This window comes from Elaeis guineensis, chromosome 5, assembly GCF_000442705.2.
Source record: "Elaeis guineensis isolate ETL-2024a chromosome 5, EG11, whole genome shotgun sequence".
In the NCBI taxonomy this organism is placed as follows: Eukaryota; Viridiplantae; Streptophyta; class Magnoliopsida; order Arecales; family Arecaceae; genus Elaeis; species Elaeis guineensis.
The window spans coordinates 110,692,572-110,710,855 of NC_025997.2; the positions used below are offsets into that span (position 1 = coordinate 110,692,572).

The window sequence follows — 18,284 nt, forward strand, 5'->3', positions numbered from 1 at the left end:
TGTTTCCTCTATTTTTTTTGAATATTTATTTTCTATATTATTCTAAACGAACGAAACTCGAGCTTAATAACGAGCTTAACGAAATCAATCTCAAACAGAATTCTCTCGAATACATTCGAACTCGAACCGAACATGAACTAAACAATAGTTCGAAACAGTCGATCCCGAACAGTGATGTGTTCGATCGTGTCCGATTCATTAACAACCTAATCTCTGCATTTCTGGAATAGCACAAAGATCATTAGATATCCAACTGACACGGCACTAATTGATAAAGACCTCCAATTAAGTACGTTTTTAAGTTCTCCCAAAATCCATACATTGTTTTAGGAACATGACACATAAGAGAATCCAAAGGAAAAGGGCAACAACTATAACTACCAGCGGGTGAGGAATACAGATTTCAATCAAACCAAGTAATATATGTCAAACTTTCTCTGCTAGTATCAAACAAACCACGAAAATGACTGATCTCTGAATCCCAAATCTGAACACACTAAAATCTCATGTCAGGTGGACAGATTAATACATTTCAATATCTCCTCCTAGGTGGGCTCCTTGAACGGTGCGCACGTGGTGATCTGCAGAGGATTGAGAAAAAGAATGTCACATTACAAAGGATGGTGCTGCATTTTACTAGAAAATATTTGGAATTATATTAGCCTTCAGCAAGGAAAAGCAATAACAACTTGGATTGATAAAATATTGAAAGAAAGAAAGCGAATGTGCTATTGCTATCTAAGTACGAGAAAGAAATGGCTTTGAACAAAATGTGGAACCGTTGGGGAGATCCTAATAACCATAAAACAAGGTCCGCCAGCATCAATGATAATAGCAAACCTTTGGGCAAATACTAAGTCAATAAGATTAGCAAGGAAATCTAGTGTACTCAGACAACTGCCATGCATATATAATGTATACAGTATACTTGATACAATTAGAGTCTATAGAAATGATGGCTAACATCTCATGTACCTTTCACCTAAAGTACGATCAACAACTTAGGAGCACTGAGGAACGCAAGATGATTCTAGAATAATGCATACAACAAAACAGGAACTAAACATGAAAGGGTAGGGGCAGAGTTGTTTCTCCTTTCCCTTTTTTTTTTTTTGGTATGGTTTTGTGGTTTTGGGGTGGTGGGGGGCTTGAAGGGGACCAGTAGATGTCCGAGAATATTGAGACCCTGTAGATGGCTGAGAATCAATCACCACATGATCAGATTAACTCAACAAGCATAAGCAGTACAAAACACTGTCAATACATCAATGCAGAAATAAAATACTCCAAAGACACCACTCGGCTTATAATAAGGATTGGTCAAGTATATAGAAGAATTCTACCTCCTCCTTGCATTTCTGCGCTTGTATGGACCATTGCTAAATGCCCAGTCAACATAAATAGTTTGTGTAAGAAGCTCAGTTCCATTCAGTGCTTTGATTGCATCTAGTGCTTCCTTGAATGTCTCGTACTCAATTAGTGCATATCCCTATCGCATAAAAGGTTCAAAGACAAAACTGTAAGTCACAACTAGGGGGAAAAAATACAGAAATTACCAATTCATAAATTGAATTTACTTAATTAAGAGGTAGAATAGAGTATATGCCTTCAATATCATGCTTCTCAATTTTTTTTAATTAGTTATATCATGAAGGCAAAATATAAGAAGTACTGAGCTCTTTATATTTTTTTTCCTCAAACAAGTGTATAGACTGGGGAACCACAAAAATGGAAAACTCTGTGAAGACTTTTAGTGAGAGATAAACTTGCTCTGACAACTGTAGAATTGCTTGTTAATGCCAATACAACAACCCATCACTATATTAACATACAAGCTATCATGAACTGCGCCTCATCAACAATATCTTGTGCATGAGTTTGTATGGTTAACAATTAGATTAAGTGCTTCTGGAGAGTATTGTGGAAGTTAGTTAACCAAGAGTGAGTTATCCTTTCAGGTATTTGGCTCAATAAAAGTAGGATTGCAGAACTGTTGAACAAATTTAGTCAAACACAGTGAATAATGGTCATACAAATGTGAAAACATATACATGAGTACTGTAAATATTGTTCTTAAAAAATACTGTAAATACAATGTTCATTTATTGTTATTTCACAGCATGCAGCAATATAGTTTTGCTTCACAATGAAAGGTCAATACCAACAAATCTAGAAACTGAAATAAACAAAATCCTTGTCCCTCATCTATGAAGGTGTCTACCAAATATCCTGAATGTATCTAAGAAGTATCCAGGAGATATGAAATGCAACTTGCAGTATGTCCTTCCTACCAACTCAGATAACTTTGATAGTTAATGCTGTATTCTTTTGAGTGTCATTCAAACAAGTTCTGAAAAAGCAGCCATAGCATGCGGGCAGTCAAGGTATCACAGTGCTTACACAGTATGCAGCTGCTTAGGCAGGTACCTATATGGTTTTTTTGTTTAAAATATTAAAAAATAATTAGATTCATAATAAAAGATAAAAGAATAGAAACATTAGGAATAACTAAACAAAAAAACAGAGAAATGAGAAAAATTATAGATGCAGAGAGCTACACAACCAGGTCTTCAGCTTATGCAAGTCAACTGGGCACCCATGACATGGCCTGCAGCCCATCTACATACACCTTGGACCCTATGCTCAGCAGTTAGAGCGCTGCATATGCATATGCAACCACATAAACACTTTTTAAAACAGTGATTTTAAATCCATAAAAGATGGCAATGACCAATCAAGACGAACTTTTTAAGGCTGAGGAATGGAAATTGAGCATGTGTTTGATCCAAAGACCAGTGCAAGCTATATAATAAAACACAAAATGTTGAAATGTTGAGTCAATAAGACTTTTCTTAAGTATGAGAGGATCCTGGATTCATGCCAACTCTCACTTCTGAACCTAAACCAAATTCTCTAAAAAAAGCAATGAGACCTGCTAAAAAGATTACAAAGTAACAAAACTATATCATGGATACACATTGTGAGTAGGAATATTAACACAAAATAATTTTCACTTTTCAAGATTTTCACAAAGTTGCTAACTCTTGAGACATCCTACAACTTCATCTCTCATCAGGTCACTTCTTGATGACTTTGTCCTCCCCTTTGGAGGGGCAAAAGGCATTATTTGCAGGTGTCCTTCATCAATGCCTACTTTATAATTACCATCATGCCATCAAGGGATTGGCAGAGGCCATCAACTCCACATTCTAATGATCTTCCCCCTTTATATTTTTAAACCCCAGAACACTAAAGAAAGCACAAATAGATAAGCGATGGTCATTGCCTCTCCATCACTTACTATGTGTACATCCACACAAGATGAATGAACACACATTTAACAGAAAAAGTGATTCCATATTTTTCTAAGATTGATCAAGAAATTACTAGTCACATTAAAACTGAAATGCCACCAAAATATAAATAAATGAATATATACATATATATTCATGTGTGTATATCTATATCTGACATTACTATGTTAAAAAGAATGAGTTACAGCCTTTAGGTATGTCATATTTGCCCATAGATGGACAACTAATTTGTTGACATTGGAAAATTCATTACGAGATGATTAAAGGCACGGGCAGTTCTGGAAAAGTATGAGGCCATTTGGCACTGCTGCTGTTTTCAGTTTCTGTTTTCAAAAACCCAAGGAGAAAAATGAACCAGACTGAACAACATCTATGATGAAACCCTTCTGCTTGCTAAATTATTGTGTAAAATCTTTAGAACTTTTGGTGGCAAAGATTTATTGCTTTCAGAATGAATGAAAATGGAAGCAAGGAAGAGTAGAAGTTTTCTGCAAATGCTGTCTCCAATATCAATCTCCATGTGGGTATTTCACTAATCTTTAAAGGAACAAAAACAAGAAAACAGCAGCAACAATAAACAGGCCATACATACATATGCAAACATTCGTATACATATATATTACATATACATGCATCTCAAACAGCATGCATACTAGTTTATACAAAATTCCATCTCCAGTACAAAATCAGCCTGAATAAATCAAAGCAAGGTCCGCGGAACTGGAACCGGGATCCATGCCGGCCAGCCGGTAGTACAAGTCAGTACGGATCCATACCTTACCATACCGGACCGGACCGGTGCGAACCGATGCAAAAGAGAAGAAGTGACCTGGAGAGGAGGGAAAGAGAAAAAGAGGGGAGGGCGAGGGAGGGGAAGGAAGAAAGGGGGAGGGAGGGAGAGGGTGGCTGGAGAAGACGCCGGAGATGGGCATAGACAGGCTGTGGGTGCACTTGGAGGGCCGCCAAGACCTTCGCTTCCCCCGCTAAATCTCGATCGAGAGAGAGAGATAGAGATAGGGGGGAGAAAAAGAAAAGAAGGAAGGAAAAACCAGTGAAGAGGTTGCCAGAGGACCTCCGACTGGCCGTCAGACGGTGAAATCGCTGCCTGCGGTGGCTTGCGGTGCTACAGACATAAAATAGGGATGATCACCCCTGTTTGATGGATTGTTTTTTAAAAAATCCCGACCATAGTGAAGCCAACAATGGATTTGTCAGCTTCACTTAAGTAAAACAAGCACACCCATTGCCAGCTTTATCGTTTCTTCATTTTTTTAAAAAAATCTTGAAATAGTGAAACCGATAATGAATTTGCCAGCTTCACTTAAGTGAAGCCTGTAAATCCATTGCCCACTTCATTATTCATCGTCGTTTTTAAAATAATATGATGAACAGGGATGGTCGGCCTTGTTGCGCGATCGCGGCTCTATCCGCACATTTTTCGCCATCCAAGGGCCACGGCAGCCACCCGATGACATCCAGCGGCCTCTCCACCGACTGTGCTTTCCTTCGGTACCATCGCTCCCCCTCTCTCTCGATTAAATGTCCTATTGGGGGACACCGAGCCACGAAGATCTCCGAGGCCCTCCAACGTCCGATGGCATCCTCCCCTCTTTCCCTCCCCTTCTCTCTCTCTCTCTTCCTCTCTTTCCCTCTCCCTCATCCAGTGTTCCGATTTGGCTGGCCGAACTGTTCCAGTTTGCAACTGGTATAGCTCGATATGCCCTGAACCGCCCGATTCAAGACGGTTCAGCAAACACTGAATCAAAGCTTCCAACATTTCCATCTTGATAACTTAAAAATGTTTGAAATTAAATTCTCAGTATACTCCACTATAACATTTGAATCATTGCAGATGCCAATTAATAAGAGACGGTACTAGCCAAAGTGCAATCCCCTCTTCATCTTCAGACAAAAAAATGGCCCCAACACTATAATTAGATTAAATGTCAACCTCGTAAAGCACTTCCCATAACTATGTTGGTTTAACATAGAATGGTAGTCCTCTCCACTAATTTCTTTAATGGTAGGTAGGTCATCAAACTCTTAAGATATATTTGGGGAAAGTCAGTTAAATTCAAATATAAAATAATGGTTATTAGAACTTGGCAAGACATAAAATTGAAACAGAGTTAGGTTGAGACATAAAGGTCCAAATTGGCAGAGTGTATATTCGAACCTAATGATGAGATATTATAGAAAACCTTGATTTTCATTACATGAAGTGTAGTATCTTACACAATATACAATAAACAGCATGGTTGTAGGTTTATTTGCTAACATGCAAGATGGATATTTTCAAACCAAGCCTATGGTGAGCTTCTTTTTTATTTTTTTCCTTTTAAATTTTCTGTCCTAAATCATGACAGAAAGGCAACTATTTGAGTGGTCCAACCCACTACTGAATCCACATTAGTCAGTTGAGGCAACTTCATGCCGTAACTAATCAAACACAAAACAGCACTGAAAACATGATTGATAACGTGTGTAGGGTCTGATTTGAACAAGTGGTCAGGACATATGAGCAAATCCAACAAAATGATAAAATAAGGCTGCATTATGAAGATTTTAAAGAAATATGATCTACATCACACATAACAATCAGTGATAATTTGATGATTCTTCAAATTGATTGTTTTTGCTTTGACTAGTTCACACAAATTAGTAAAATTCAAAAATAGTTCTTCAAGGGTGGCTTAAATAACTTCATGGTAAAAATAGATACGTGTTAAAAGTATTCATGGTGCTCTAAAATGCAGCACATGCTGCAGCATAGCATCTGCATATACATATACGGGCCCTTTACCACACCACATTGCCTATATGCAGTACATATGTGGTCATACCATATATGGACCAAAAAGGTGATCTATTTAGTATTGCACGGCCGCAAGTATGGCCTACTTAGCATTGTACAGATTTATATGTGAGCCTACTCAGTGTACTGAAGCTACATACACAGCCCACTCTTATATGGACCCATATAGGTGAAGCAGGTTCAAGCTGATGGTTACGTTTGATATAGGTTCCAGATGGGCCTAAAGGCTGAAAAAAGTATTAATAGTGCTAAAATGTTGACCATGTTACAATTTTTGCTATTGGCTATTATGGACTAAGCAATAAGCACTAACTATTAATTATTACTGTTATTAATCTTGCTATTATCCATCCATAAAAAAATATTGTCATTATTGTTGTTTTATTATCCTTAAGATAATATAACTATTTATAAACAGTCAAAAAATAGTTACTGCATGTGCACCCATAAAATGTGAGCTGCGTGCTGCATATGCACTATGCTACTATTGACCACCCACATACCACAGCCACTTTTTAAAACCAAGCATTTGTTTGCGGAAAAAAGCATTTAAATACCCAACATCCCCTTCCCCTCATTAACTGGCAATGATCTTTGCATCACCCTACCAAATTCCAAAGAAAAGTCTCTCTGTTATGACAACTGAGACTTTATTGAATATTTCTATCCTCATCCTTCAGAAAGACTTATTGAATGAAGTTCTGTTCTATTACGATGGGTACAGACATGATTCTATGGATTATGCTTAAACATGATTGCTAAGGACAAATGGGTCAATATTCATCATCGTCAATGATTAATATTGTTGTCCTTGACCTTACAGAAATGAGAATTTTAAGGTGGATGAGTGGAAAACTATGAAGGACAGAGAGAGAACCAAATATATAGAGAGAACGTAGGGGTCACACAAATTGAGAAACTAGTGAACCAATCAAGATAGTATGAGGTGGCCCTAGATAAGAGGGGTACTAGAATATATAAAAAGTTCTTGGTAACAGAGAGCATAGTCCTAAGCTAATATGGATGACAAGCTTTTCCCAAAACAGAATATAGCCCTGAGTAGGAATAATTTGTGAATGATGAATCAGAAAATAACCTCAAATTGTTGGGGCAATAAATAAAAATATTTTTGCAATAATACAACAACCAATTGCTGAACTGAGAAGGGTCGCCAAGTTCAGAATGGAAGGAGATGTCACCAACTTGCCACATGAGACCATTATGATCTTTTAAATCTATTAAAATGGAAGTAGCTAATTTACCTTGACAAATCCAGTACGACGGTCTAGATTTAGATGCAAATTCTTGACCTGCCCAAATTCCCGAAAAGCATTATGGAGATCATCTTCTTGAGCCTCCTCATGAACTCCAGTGACCAGTATAATCCATCCCTCAATGGCTGTACAAATTACATAACAAAAATGACAAACATAAGAATTACAAGTTAAAAAAACTAATGCTTTTGATGTCTCAGTTAGTGGACAAAGTATACGCAACCCTAATGTATGAAGAACAAGATATGCTTTCCATTAGAAAAGCTATTAAAATATTTGAATGAGCTAATGATATACCATATCGAAATTTAGTAAAATCCACAGATATGAGTGGAACATAGACAAAAAATATGAGCTCATATAGAAATCTCATGTTGTGAAACTAAGAGAAGGATGGCACAAGAGAAATCATTCATATGATAATGTAAATTACAATTATAGACCTCAATGAATAAGAGTGCCAGGAGTGCTATGGGAAAATTATAGAATTCTATGTAAAAAGCAGGAAAGGATGAACAGGACAATACAAATTAGTATCTCTTTTGCTTTCTCTGCTCCTTTTCTGGACAATTAGTTTCTGTTTTGCTTTATTTTTTCCTTCTCTGGATATGCAACTGCATGACAAGAGTGCAAGAATGAAGCTCATGATGCAAGGTCTGTAATGTCAAGTAACTAATCATATGGAACATGAAACTGGACAACCCATGATCATACAAGTTAATTTCCGGGCAACAAAGCGAACATATAGACCTAACATATCGCTGGTTAAGAAATGAAACTGCAACTTCTGTATATTTTTTCTAAGCAAAGCTTAGAAACAAATTACAAAATACAAACTTCGTCAGATTGAAGCACATCAACAAAAAATTGTGACGTCTTAAAAAATGTCCATTTGCCTTTGCACTACTTTATTCTTTTCATTTAGTCCATTAAAACCTGATAAACTTAATTGATATAGTAAGGCCTTATTTTAAACTTGCCACCTCAAGGGAGAATCAGAGAGAGTTCCTCACATGGAGAAGCATAGTCAACAGATTAGACCACAGCAAAATGCAGTAATCAAACTTGGCAGTGATATTTTGCAACAGCACTGTATCACCTCACTATTTTTTCTCAGAACTGTAATAAATAAAGTACATCTTACATTATTTCAACATTCCATGCGATCAATATCTCACAACAAGATGTTTTCACAATGTTTTATCTTTCCTCTAAAATGTCAACCGCTCATTTTTTTTTCTAGCATTGTTCCTACTATGAAAAATGGGATTCTAAAATCTCAATCACTCATCTTCTATACATTAAGTATACCAGAAAAGAATAAATAAAAAATTATAACATTTAATAAGCATATGACTTCACTATTTTTTCTAAAATTTATCTTACATTATTTCAACCAAAGTTCGTCGTCTTGGTATGAGACCTCATAATGCGGGATGGGTATGCAGATGAAGAAGCAACTAACTTCTTCTTCCTTTTCAGTAATTAAATAATAAACAGTAGCAAATCTAACAAGATTTAAACTTTCAAGGAAGAAAAGCATTGATTAAAGTAGGTGGGTCTTCCTAGCATGTATAGCTGTCCTTTTAATTTTAAGAATCTAAGATCGAAGGCGATTGAGAAATCCCCTTTTTGATTAAGCTTCACAATTCAGATTCAGATCTAAAAAAATTCAAGAAGATGAATTTTACTTACCAACAATAACGATCTCCTCAATAGATCTATGAAGATTCAGCTCAATGATCGCTCAATTCGACCTTAGAGAAGTTAGGTTGCTGCAGGCGGTTGAGATCCCAATCCATGGTAGAACTTTGCGAATCCAAAATTAAAACACCTTCAAGCGTTACTTCGGATCAGTAGATGGCATGTGGAGAGGTGGTGGTTTTTTTTTTTTTTATCTTGGCACAAGGAAGGGATGAGTTGAGGCACTGAGAGAAAAACTCAGAAGAAGAGAGAAAAAAACCAAGAGGGGGAAGAGGATCTCTAGATTGGAGAAGAAAGCAATAGCTCTAATTTTTTTTTCATTCCATCCTTTTTTTAGTCTAAAGCCTTGTGTGCTTTTATAAACTGAATAAATCCTATCCAACAGTTTAATTTCAAACCTAGATAAGATAATAAATTTCAAACCTGGATTTGAGAAGTTAAAGGAAAATTATTCTGACTGCCCTGACTTTAAAAAGATTTATGCTACCCTATAACAAGGACCATCTAGAAACCTAAGTGAGTATATTTTTCAGGATCGATTTTTGTTTTAAAATAATAGACTGTGTATCCCGCAGACATCCGTAAGAGAATATTTAGTGTGGGAATTACATGCGAGAGGATTGACTAGACATTTAGGACGGAATAAGATGATTGAAGCTGTGGAAAATCAGTTCTACTGGCCCAGATTGAAGAGAGATATCGCGAGAATCATAGCCCAGTGTTGTACGTATGCCATAGCAAAACATCCTAAACAAAACACAAGCCTATACACGCCATTGCCTGTCCCCGACCGTCCGTGGCAAGATGTTAGCATCGACTTTGCTCTAGGCTTGCCCTGAACCATTCGTAAGAATGACTCTATTTGTATTATAGTAGACAGATTTTCGAAAATGGCCCACTTTTTACCATGTCCTAAAGCTTCAAATGCATCTAAAGTAGCTCGCTTATACTTTGATGAGGTTGTGAGATTGCATGGTCTACCTAAGTCTATTGTTTCAGACTGTGACATCAGATTCTTGAGTTATTTTCGAAAAACTTTATGACATTTGCTAGGAACGAAACTCAATTTCTCATCTGCATATCACCCATAGGCTGATGGCCAAACTGAAGTCGTTAATAGAAGTTTAGGCAACTTTCTTAGGAGTCTAGTAGGAGAACACGTCAGTAATTGGGATTTAATCTTATCCCAAGCCGAGTTTGCTTACAATGATTCTATCAATAGATCCATTGGTAAGACGTCATTTGAAGTTGTACATGGTTATCATCCCCATAAACTAGTAGACTTAATCCCATTACCATGGCATGCTAGGTCATTAGAAGACGCAGAATCGTTTGCACAGCATCTTAAGGATCTGCATGAACACATTAAAAATAAAATTAATGTCAGCAATCAAATGTATAAGCAGCTTGCAAATTCACATCGTAGATCTTATAACTTTACTGAGGGAGACTGTTATGATTCGAGTAAGACTAAAGCGGTTTCCATCAGGAACTATCAAGAAACTCCATGCATGTGGAGCTGGACCTTTTAAGATCTTGAAGAAACTATGATCGAATTCCTATATTGTAGATTTACCATCTAATTATAGCATAAGCTCAACATTCAATGTATCAGATCTAATAAAATACAAGTAGCCAATAACGATACCTAGTGTCCACCGCCCACTATTCCAAGAAAACATGATCGCATCGATAAAATTTTAGATGAGCAGCTTGTGTCAACTAGAAGGTGTGGATATCAGCTATATTTAGTCCGATGGCAAGGCCGATCTAAATCCGAGAATACATGGATCACCTGAGAAGAGTTGCAATGGATTGATCCAGATCAGCTTGAACAGTTCCAAAGCCACAATGGACCATACTCGTCGAAGTCGAGTTTTTCCCACCCCAGGAGAATTGGTGCGAACACCAATTCGCAAGCCACCATCTGGCTTGACTAAACCAGGCCTAACTACATCAATAAAAATTCTCATACTTTAATAAGTTATTATTTTTAGTATTTAGCAGCTACTATTTCAGACTGCCATATGTGCTACATGGATGCCATCTCTGCACTGCGTCACCATCCGAGTTGGAGCCTTGATGGACCCCTGATGCCGCCCAAAGGAGAGTCCCAATTCCCTAGCCTGCGCCATGAAAAAGACCAAAAGGAACTGTGTTGGCACCACCCAAATCAAGGAACCGCATCCAAGTCCAAATTCCAGATCTATTAACGAAGATGGCGCAGATCAGCAACCTGAAGCCGACATGTAGATTTGAAGAATTTTTTTATTTTCGAAATTATTTGATGTTATTTTAGTTTATCATATTTCTTTTAGATAAGTCCCTAGATTTGAAGTCAAAAGTTTGTTATCTTATCTAGGCTTTTGAAAATGGCCCACTTTTTACCATGTCCTAAAGCTTCAGATGCATCCAGAGTAGCTCGCTTATACTTTGATGAGGTTGTGAGATTGCATGGTCTACCTAAGTCCATTGTTTTAGACCGTGATGTCAGATTCTTGAGTTATTTTTAGAAAACTTTATGGCATTTACTAAGAACGAAACTCAATTTCTCATCTGCATATCATCCACAAACTGATGGTCAGACTGAAGTCATTAATAGGAGTTTAGGCAACCTTCTTAGGAGTCTAATAGGAAAATATGTCAATACTTAGGATTTAATCTTATCCCGAGCTGAGTTTCCTTACAATGATTCTGTCAATAGGTTCGTTGGTAAGACGCCATTTGAAGTTGTATATGGTTATCGTCCCCATAAACCAGTGGACTTAATCCCATGACCATGGCATGCTAGGTCATCAGAAGATGCAGAATCATTTGTACAGCATCTTAAGGATAGGCATGAACATATTAAAAACAAAATTAATGTCAGCAATCAAATGTATAAACAGCTTGCAGATTCACACCGTAGATCTTATAACTTTATTAAGGGAGACTGTTATGATTCGAGTAAGGCCAGAGCGATTTCCACCAAGAACCATTAAGAAACTCCATGCACGTGGAGCTGGACCTTTTAAGATCTTGAAGAAACTAGGATCGAATGCCTACATTATAGATTTACCATCTGATTATGGCATAAGCTCAACATTCAATGTATCAGATCTACATTGTAGACTGAATAAATCTTATCCAACAGTTTAATTTTAAACCTGGATAAGATAACAAATTTCAAACCTAAATAAAATAACAAATTTCAAACCTAGATAAGATAACAAACTTTTGACTTCAAATCTAAGGACTTATCTAAAAGAAACATGATAAACTAAAATAACATAAAATAATTTCAAAAATAAATAAAAAATTCTTTAAATCCATATGTCGGCTTCAAGTTGCTGATCTGCACCATCTTCGTTGATAGACCTGGAATTTTGACTTGGATGTAGTTCTTTGATTTAAATGGCGCCAACACAGTTCCTCCTTCTTTTGGTCTTCTTCATGGCACAGGCTACGGAATTGGGACTCTCCTTTAAGCGGCATTAGGGATCCATCAAAGTTCCAACTCGGATGGTGACGCAGTGCAAAGATGGCATCCAAGTAGCACATATGGCAATCTAAAATAGTGCTGCTAACCTACTAAAAATAACAACTTATTAAACAACTTATTAAAGTATGAGAACTCTTTTGATGTAGTTAGGCCTGGCTTAGTCAAGCCAGATGGTGGCTTGCGAACTGGTGTCCGCACCACCTCGTACCAGTACCATCCTATGATAGTGTTAATATGGGGTTCAGTATGTACGAGATGACATACCAAGTATGGGTATGGTATGAGATCCATACCGATAAGAGACCCATATGGTATGGTACAGTATAGGGTGTACTAGACGGTTCGATCCGATACGGCATTCCATGATTTTAACACTTAAAGCAATCAATACCTCACAACACAATGTTTGATCTTTCCTCTAAAATGTCAATCACTCATCGTTTCCTAAAATCGTTATCACCATGCCAAATGGAACTCTAATATGCCAATCATCCATCTTCCGTCCACTTACTATAGTTGAAAAGAATAAATAAAAAATTAGGTCATTTAATCTTGTATCATTTTTTGCCTTCTTATGGCAACTATTTAACAAACATATATAAAATTTCCATAGTAGTATTAACTCAGCAGTCACTGGCAAATGCACCAAATTCTCCCTAAAGAAAAGCCGTTGTCATCACAATATTATGAAGCTATGTGATGCCTCCTCTTTTAGGCACCAGGCATGAATGTTTACTGGCTTCAGACAGAAAGAGATTCCACATCACAAGCACATCAGTCAGCATAATAGAATTCATAAAGAACTTCTTTGCTCCCATTGACTATATGTTTTGAAAACTAGGATGGTGGAAGGGCAGCCCAAAATCCAGCTTAGCAGGATCAGACAGCTCACATTAGCTATAGTAACGAAGTAAACAAAAGGAGAAGTAAAAACCCAAAAAAAAAGTGGGAAGAGGGGTTTTACAGAACCTTCAGTCATAATACTTGCAGAACACTAAAAGTTACAATAGGAAGAGAAGCAATCAGCTTTCAAATTCCCCTTCATGGCTTCTGAGAGCAAATTATGACACCAACAAAAAATTCTCTTGCAAAACTGTTGCTCCATCATGAATATCTACCCACTCAATGCATGATATTATCTACCAATAATTCAATTACTGAACAGACTCATGTAAACAGAACAAGGTTCAGTTAAAAAGCAAATATCTGCTGAATAGCATAACTTACAAGACTCCAAGAATCCAACTTCTTCAATGCAAAATACATGCACACATAAGCACGCACGCATACGCACACATATACACATACAGCCAAACTTTCTCTAGTGCATGTCAGCACAACAACCAGGCTACCCTCTTAAGTAACCTCCCTGCTTTGATATCTGACTACATATTTATGTATGTATACGTGTATATATATGTATGCGTATATGTATATGTATATGTATATATATATGTATGGGTATATGTATGCATGAATGCACGCGCGTGTATGTATATATACGTATGCGTACATGTATATGTATATGTGTATATATATATATATGTATGCGTATATGTGTGAGTATATGTATGCGTGCGTGCGTGTGTGTGCACGTATATATATGTATGCGTATATGTATATGTGTGTGTGTGTGTATATATATATATATATATATATATATATGTATATATATATATATATATATGTATATATATATATATGTATATGTATATATATATATATGTATATGTATATATATATATATGTATATGTATATATATGTATATGTATATATATATATATGTATATGTATATATATATATATGTATATGTATATATATATATATGTATATGTATATATATATATATATATATGTATATATATATATATGTATGCGTGCATGCGTGCACACATCTACCCTCTTAAGTAACCTCCCTCCCTTGATATCTGACACCCTTTCTAGTTAACAAAATAAATAATTCGGGAACAAAAGTAAACTACAATATCTGAGAGAGGGAAAAAGGTTAAGCTCTGTATCTCAATAAAGAAATCTAATCCAAAATGGCCACAGCTAACTAACATCAACAAGAAGATGTTCAAGGCAAATTTCATTATTCACATCTCCTTGAGGTCTAGGCATCGTTCAGAAACACCCGAGCATGACAAACAACAATGTTTTGCGGCAAAACACACCCCAACATTATCAACTAAAATAAGTTCGCATTAATTCTTGAGGGCACAGTTAAATTGTTTCTTATTTGTTGCTCCAAGGCACCAAAACAACAAGCTTTAACATTTCAATTCCTGAATAAATCATACTGAAACCTCACCCAAGTACCAGTGGCTTAAAAAATAAATACTTGTTAGCTACTTTTACGTTCCAGGATCAGTCCAAGCTTACCCTCATAAAACTGGGAAACAAAGGTCAAGGGAATGCATACTCCCAGTTAGTTCCTCTTTACTCAGGTCGTACAGTTACCATAGCTCAAGATCTATAATAAAAGGTCATGTAGAAACCAGAAAACCTAATCATTCTAACATAAAGGCGCCTAAATTCAAAGAGGAAAATAGCATACAAACATAGCAACAAGATTTTCAAACCTAGAACCATTCCTCCTAGAAAACCCAAGAAATCAGAGAGGGGAGAGGAGGACTAACATCGTTGGGGGCCGGGGCCGCCGTCGGAGTCGAGCGACTCGAAGTCCCGGGAGGCGAAGCGGTTGTTGCGCTCCGCGGCGGTGGTGGTAGCCTCCTCCCGGAAGCCGCGGCCCTTGGTCTTCTTGGGGCCGGCAGAGAGATCACCGCCGGTGATGGTGGAGCGGAGCTTGAGGTGGGAAGGGGCGGCGGGGGTGGCCTCGACGTCGGCGGCGCCGTCTTCGTCCATGAGATCGTCGTCGTCCGGCTCGAAGTCCACCACTTCCACGTCCGCCGCGCTCGCCGCCATCGCCACCACCCTTCTCTCGCTGTACCTCTGTGCAGGTGGGGGAATATACTATACTTTCTCCACGGAAGAAAATCGAGCAACAAAATAGAACCGGGCGAAATGTAAAGAGTGGGAATTTTATGGACAGAGAAATTAGCGTTGCAGAGAATCTGAGGCGTTTCCACTGGACCACATAGTTATTATTTTTTAATATATATTTAATATTTAAAATTTTATTTTATCAATTAAAATTTTAAATAATAAAAATATTTTTTAAAAAAATAGAATATCCTGATATTATAATATTTTGTATTGAAATTATTACTTTCTATATAAAATATCATAATTTACTTTCTATATAAAATATCATAATTTTTTCACAGGATGTCATAAAGGGAAAAGAGCATTTTCATCGTTGAATAATTGATAGTAATTTTTCAATGATAAAAATATCTTTCCTTCTTCACGACATCTTGTAAAAAAATTATGGCACCATCAATTTTTTAATAACGAAAATATCCTTCTCGTTTTATGGCAACCTATAAAAAAATTATGACATCCTGTGTAGAAAGTCATAATTTCAATACAGGATGTCATAATATTAACACAGAATGTCATAATTTTTTCGAAAAAAAAATGATATTTTTATCATTCAAAATTTCAAATGAAAAAGTAGAACTGTGGACGTTAAATGGACATTAAATGCACGTTGAAAAATGATAATCACGTGGTCCAATAGGACGAAGCGGTGCGCTCCATATCAGATTTTCTATACTATGGGCAGTGCACAAATAATTTCGCTATGGACAGAAATCTTCTCCGCAAACCTATTTTTTGGCTTTTGTAAGTTTTATAACTAGAGCGGGGCATTCACCATGTAAGGCTGTAAATGGGTTGGGTTGACCAATGACCCGACCCGAACCGACCCATTAAGATCTGACCTGAACCATTTTAAAGGACCCGCAGGGTCGGATTGGATTCTAAAATTAGATCCATTTTATATTTCGGGTCGGGTCTAGATTTACTGGTTTCAGACTCGACCCGACCCATTTAATTTTTTGGGTCAATTTGGATCTTGTACTCAATAACCCGATCCGAATCCAGCACAAGACTCGAATGGGCATACCCAGGCTCTCAAGCCTGAGTCCAACTTGTCACCCAAATGGCCCAAATCCATTGGCCATCAGTCCATCACTGGTTTTCTTCTCTTGAGTCTTGACCGACTCTCCCAATTACCAATCCCAAATTGAAATCCCTCTCTGGCTGTCTCCCTCATTTGGTCATCCCTACTCCTTCCTAATCAATCTCCCTTCTCCTTCTCCCCTACAAAATCTTAGATTTGGTGGTGGCCAGGGACTCATTCTCTTCGACGACTAACGACTTTGGCATCCAGCGAGGCTGTGACATTGGCATGCTCAGTGCTTTATCTAGAGGTATTCCCTTCTTCGAAACCCTAGATAATAAATCTTATCTTCATCATTCACGTAGCTCCAGTCGAAGGTGATGGAGCAGTCGGAGCTCTGAAAGAGGCACCGTATCCTCGTATCCCAGATCGCTAGGCCCTGCCGCCATGGTGGTGGATTTCGGTACAACCCCCTTAGCTCCACCCTCAACTTTGATGAGGACGATGATGACTGCGAAGATTCCATGACGTTCTGGCACTGAAAATCCCCTTCATAGCACCTAGCATCGTCGGCTTCGGTGTCCAGGATGAGATAAGTTTTTTTTTTATTATTCTTAAATTATTTAGTCGTCTAGCTCGCCATGATTCTATTTATAAGCCTTTTCTTTTTTTTTTTGGTCTCCTCGATTTGTCGATGGAATCACTGCACACAATTTCATGGAACCATTGATCGAATGATTCAACTGAGATCAAGGGATGAAGGTTGGATGATACCATCCACAAAATTGAAGTATAAAATTTTCATTTTTTATTTGAGTATATTAACTGCTTAGTCTAATTGAATTAGGCAGTTAGAGTCAGATGAGAAATTTAAAAATCCTGGAGTTTTATCGTGTTGAGTTTCCAGACCCGACCCGACCTAAATTAGACCAGCATTTTCATGGATTGGGGTCGGGTTAGCCATGGACCCAACCCGACCCAAATGACCCGATGGGTCCAGAAATTTAGCAATGGATCCGACCCGACCTTCTATTGGGCTGGATCGGGGTTCAATACCAAGATCCGATCAAGAAATCGGATCGGACCGAGGTCACTCATGATCTAGTCTAACCGGACCCATGTACACCCCTCCCGCTATGTGCATAATTTCTAAAATAAAGTATTCTATCTGATATTATAAGAGGCTAATTTCCATCTTTTCAATTGTACAAGTAAAATGCCCTCACAAAAAAAATGTAAAAAAAAATAATTATAAAATATTTAAAAATATGATGTAAATTTTATATAAAAATAATATATATTATATGGTGTGCAATCAAATTGATAAAATAGCAAAATTAGTCCAAATCACTAATTTTGATTCAGTTTGGTTGGGATCTTTTTTAGATTCGATTCGATTTCAATTTAAAAATTTAGAAATCAAAAAAATTGATTTGATTTTAATTTAAATTTAAAAAAATCTGATTATAATCAAACCATCCTATATGTATGTGTGTGTATATATATAGAGAGAGAAAGAGACTGGACTTAGATCAACCGAATATGTGTCCAAATCCAGTCAACTCCCCAACCCTTCGATCGGCAAAGATCTTGATGTGGATAATTTTAACAAACGGAGGGGCTCCCACGGTCGTTTAGTTAATGTGACCTTTGAAAAAAAAATCCTA

The 18,284-nt window shown here is 37.1% G+C and overlaps 1 protein-coding gene across 1 annotated transcript; it reads right to left on the reverse strand.

Annotated features, from left to right (window-relative positions):
• Window positions 1-268: 268 nt before the first annotated feature.
• LOC105034078 (RNA-binding protein Y14A) lies at window positions 269-15,610 on the reverse strand. The gene is made up of 4 exons (XM_010909104.3): window positions 15,230-15,610; window positions 7,392-7,528; window positions 1,344-1,489; window positions 269-581 (listed from the first exon to the last, which is right to left on the reverse strand). The coding sequence occupies exons 1-4, from the start codon at window positions 15,513-15,515 to the stop codon at window positions 533-535; spliced, it is 618 nt and encodes a 205-aa protein (XP_010907406.1). The 5' UTR covers window positions 15,516-15,610; the 3' UTR covers window positions 269-532.
• Window positions 15,611-18,284: the final 2,674 nt, after the last annotated feature.

Bases quoted from the DNA above. Each gene is read 5' to 3' on its own strand.
- LOC105034078 (XM_010909104.3), bottom strand. From the start codon at position 15,515: ATGGCGGCGAGCGCGGCGGACGTGGAAGTGGTGGACTTCGAGCCGGAC. The intron at 1,490-7,391 runs GTAAATTAGCTA...TTTATGCGATAG, and splicing joins GTCGTACTGGATTTGTCAAG to GGATATGCACTAATTGAGTA. The intron at 582-1,343 runs GTAGAATTCTTC...AATCCTCTGCAG, and splicing joins CGCAGAAATGCAAGGAGGAG to ATCACCACGTGCGCACCGTT.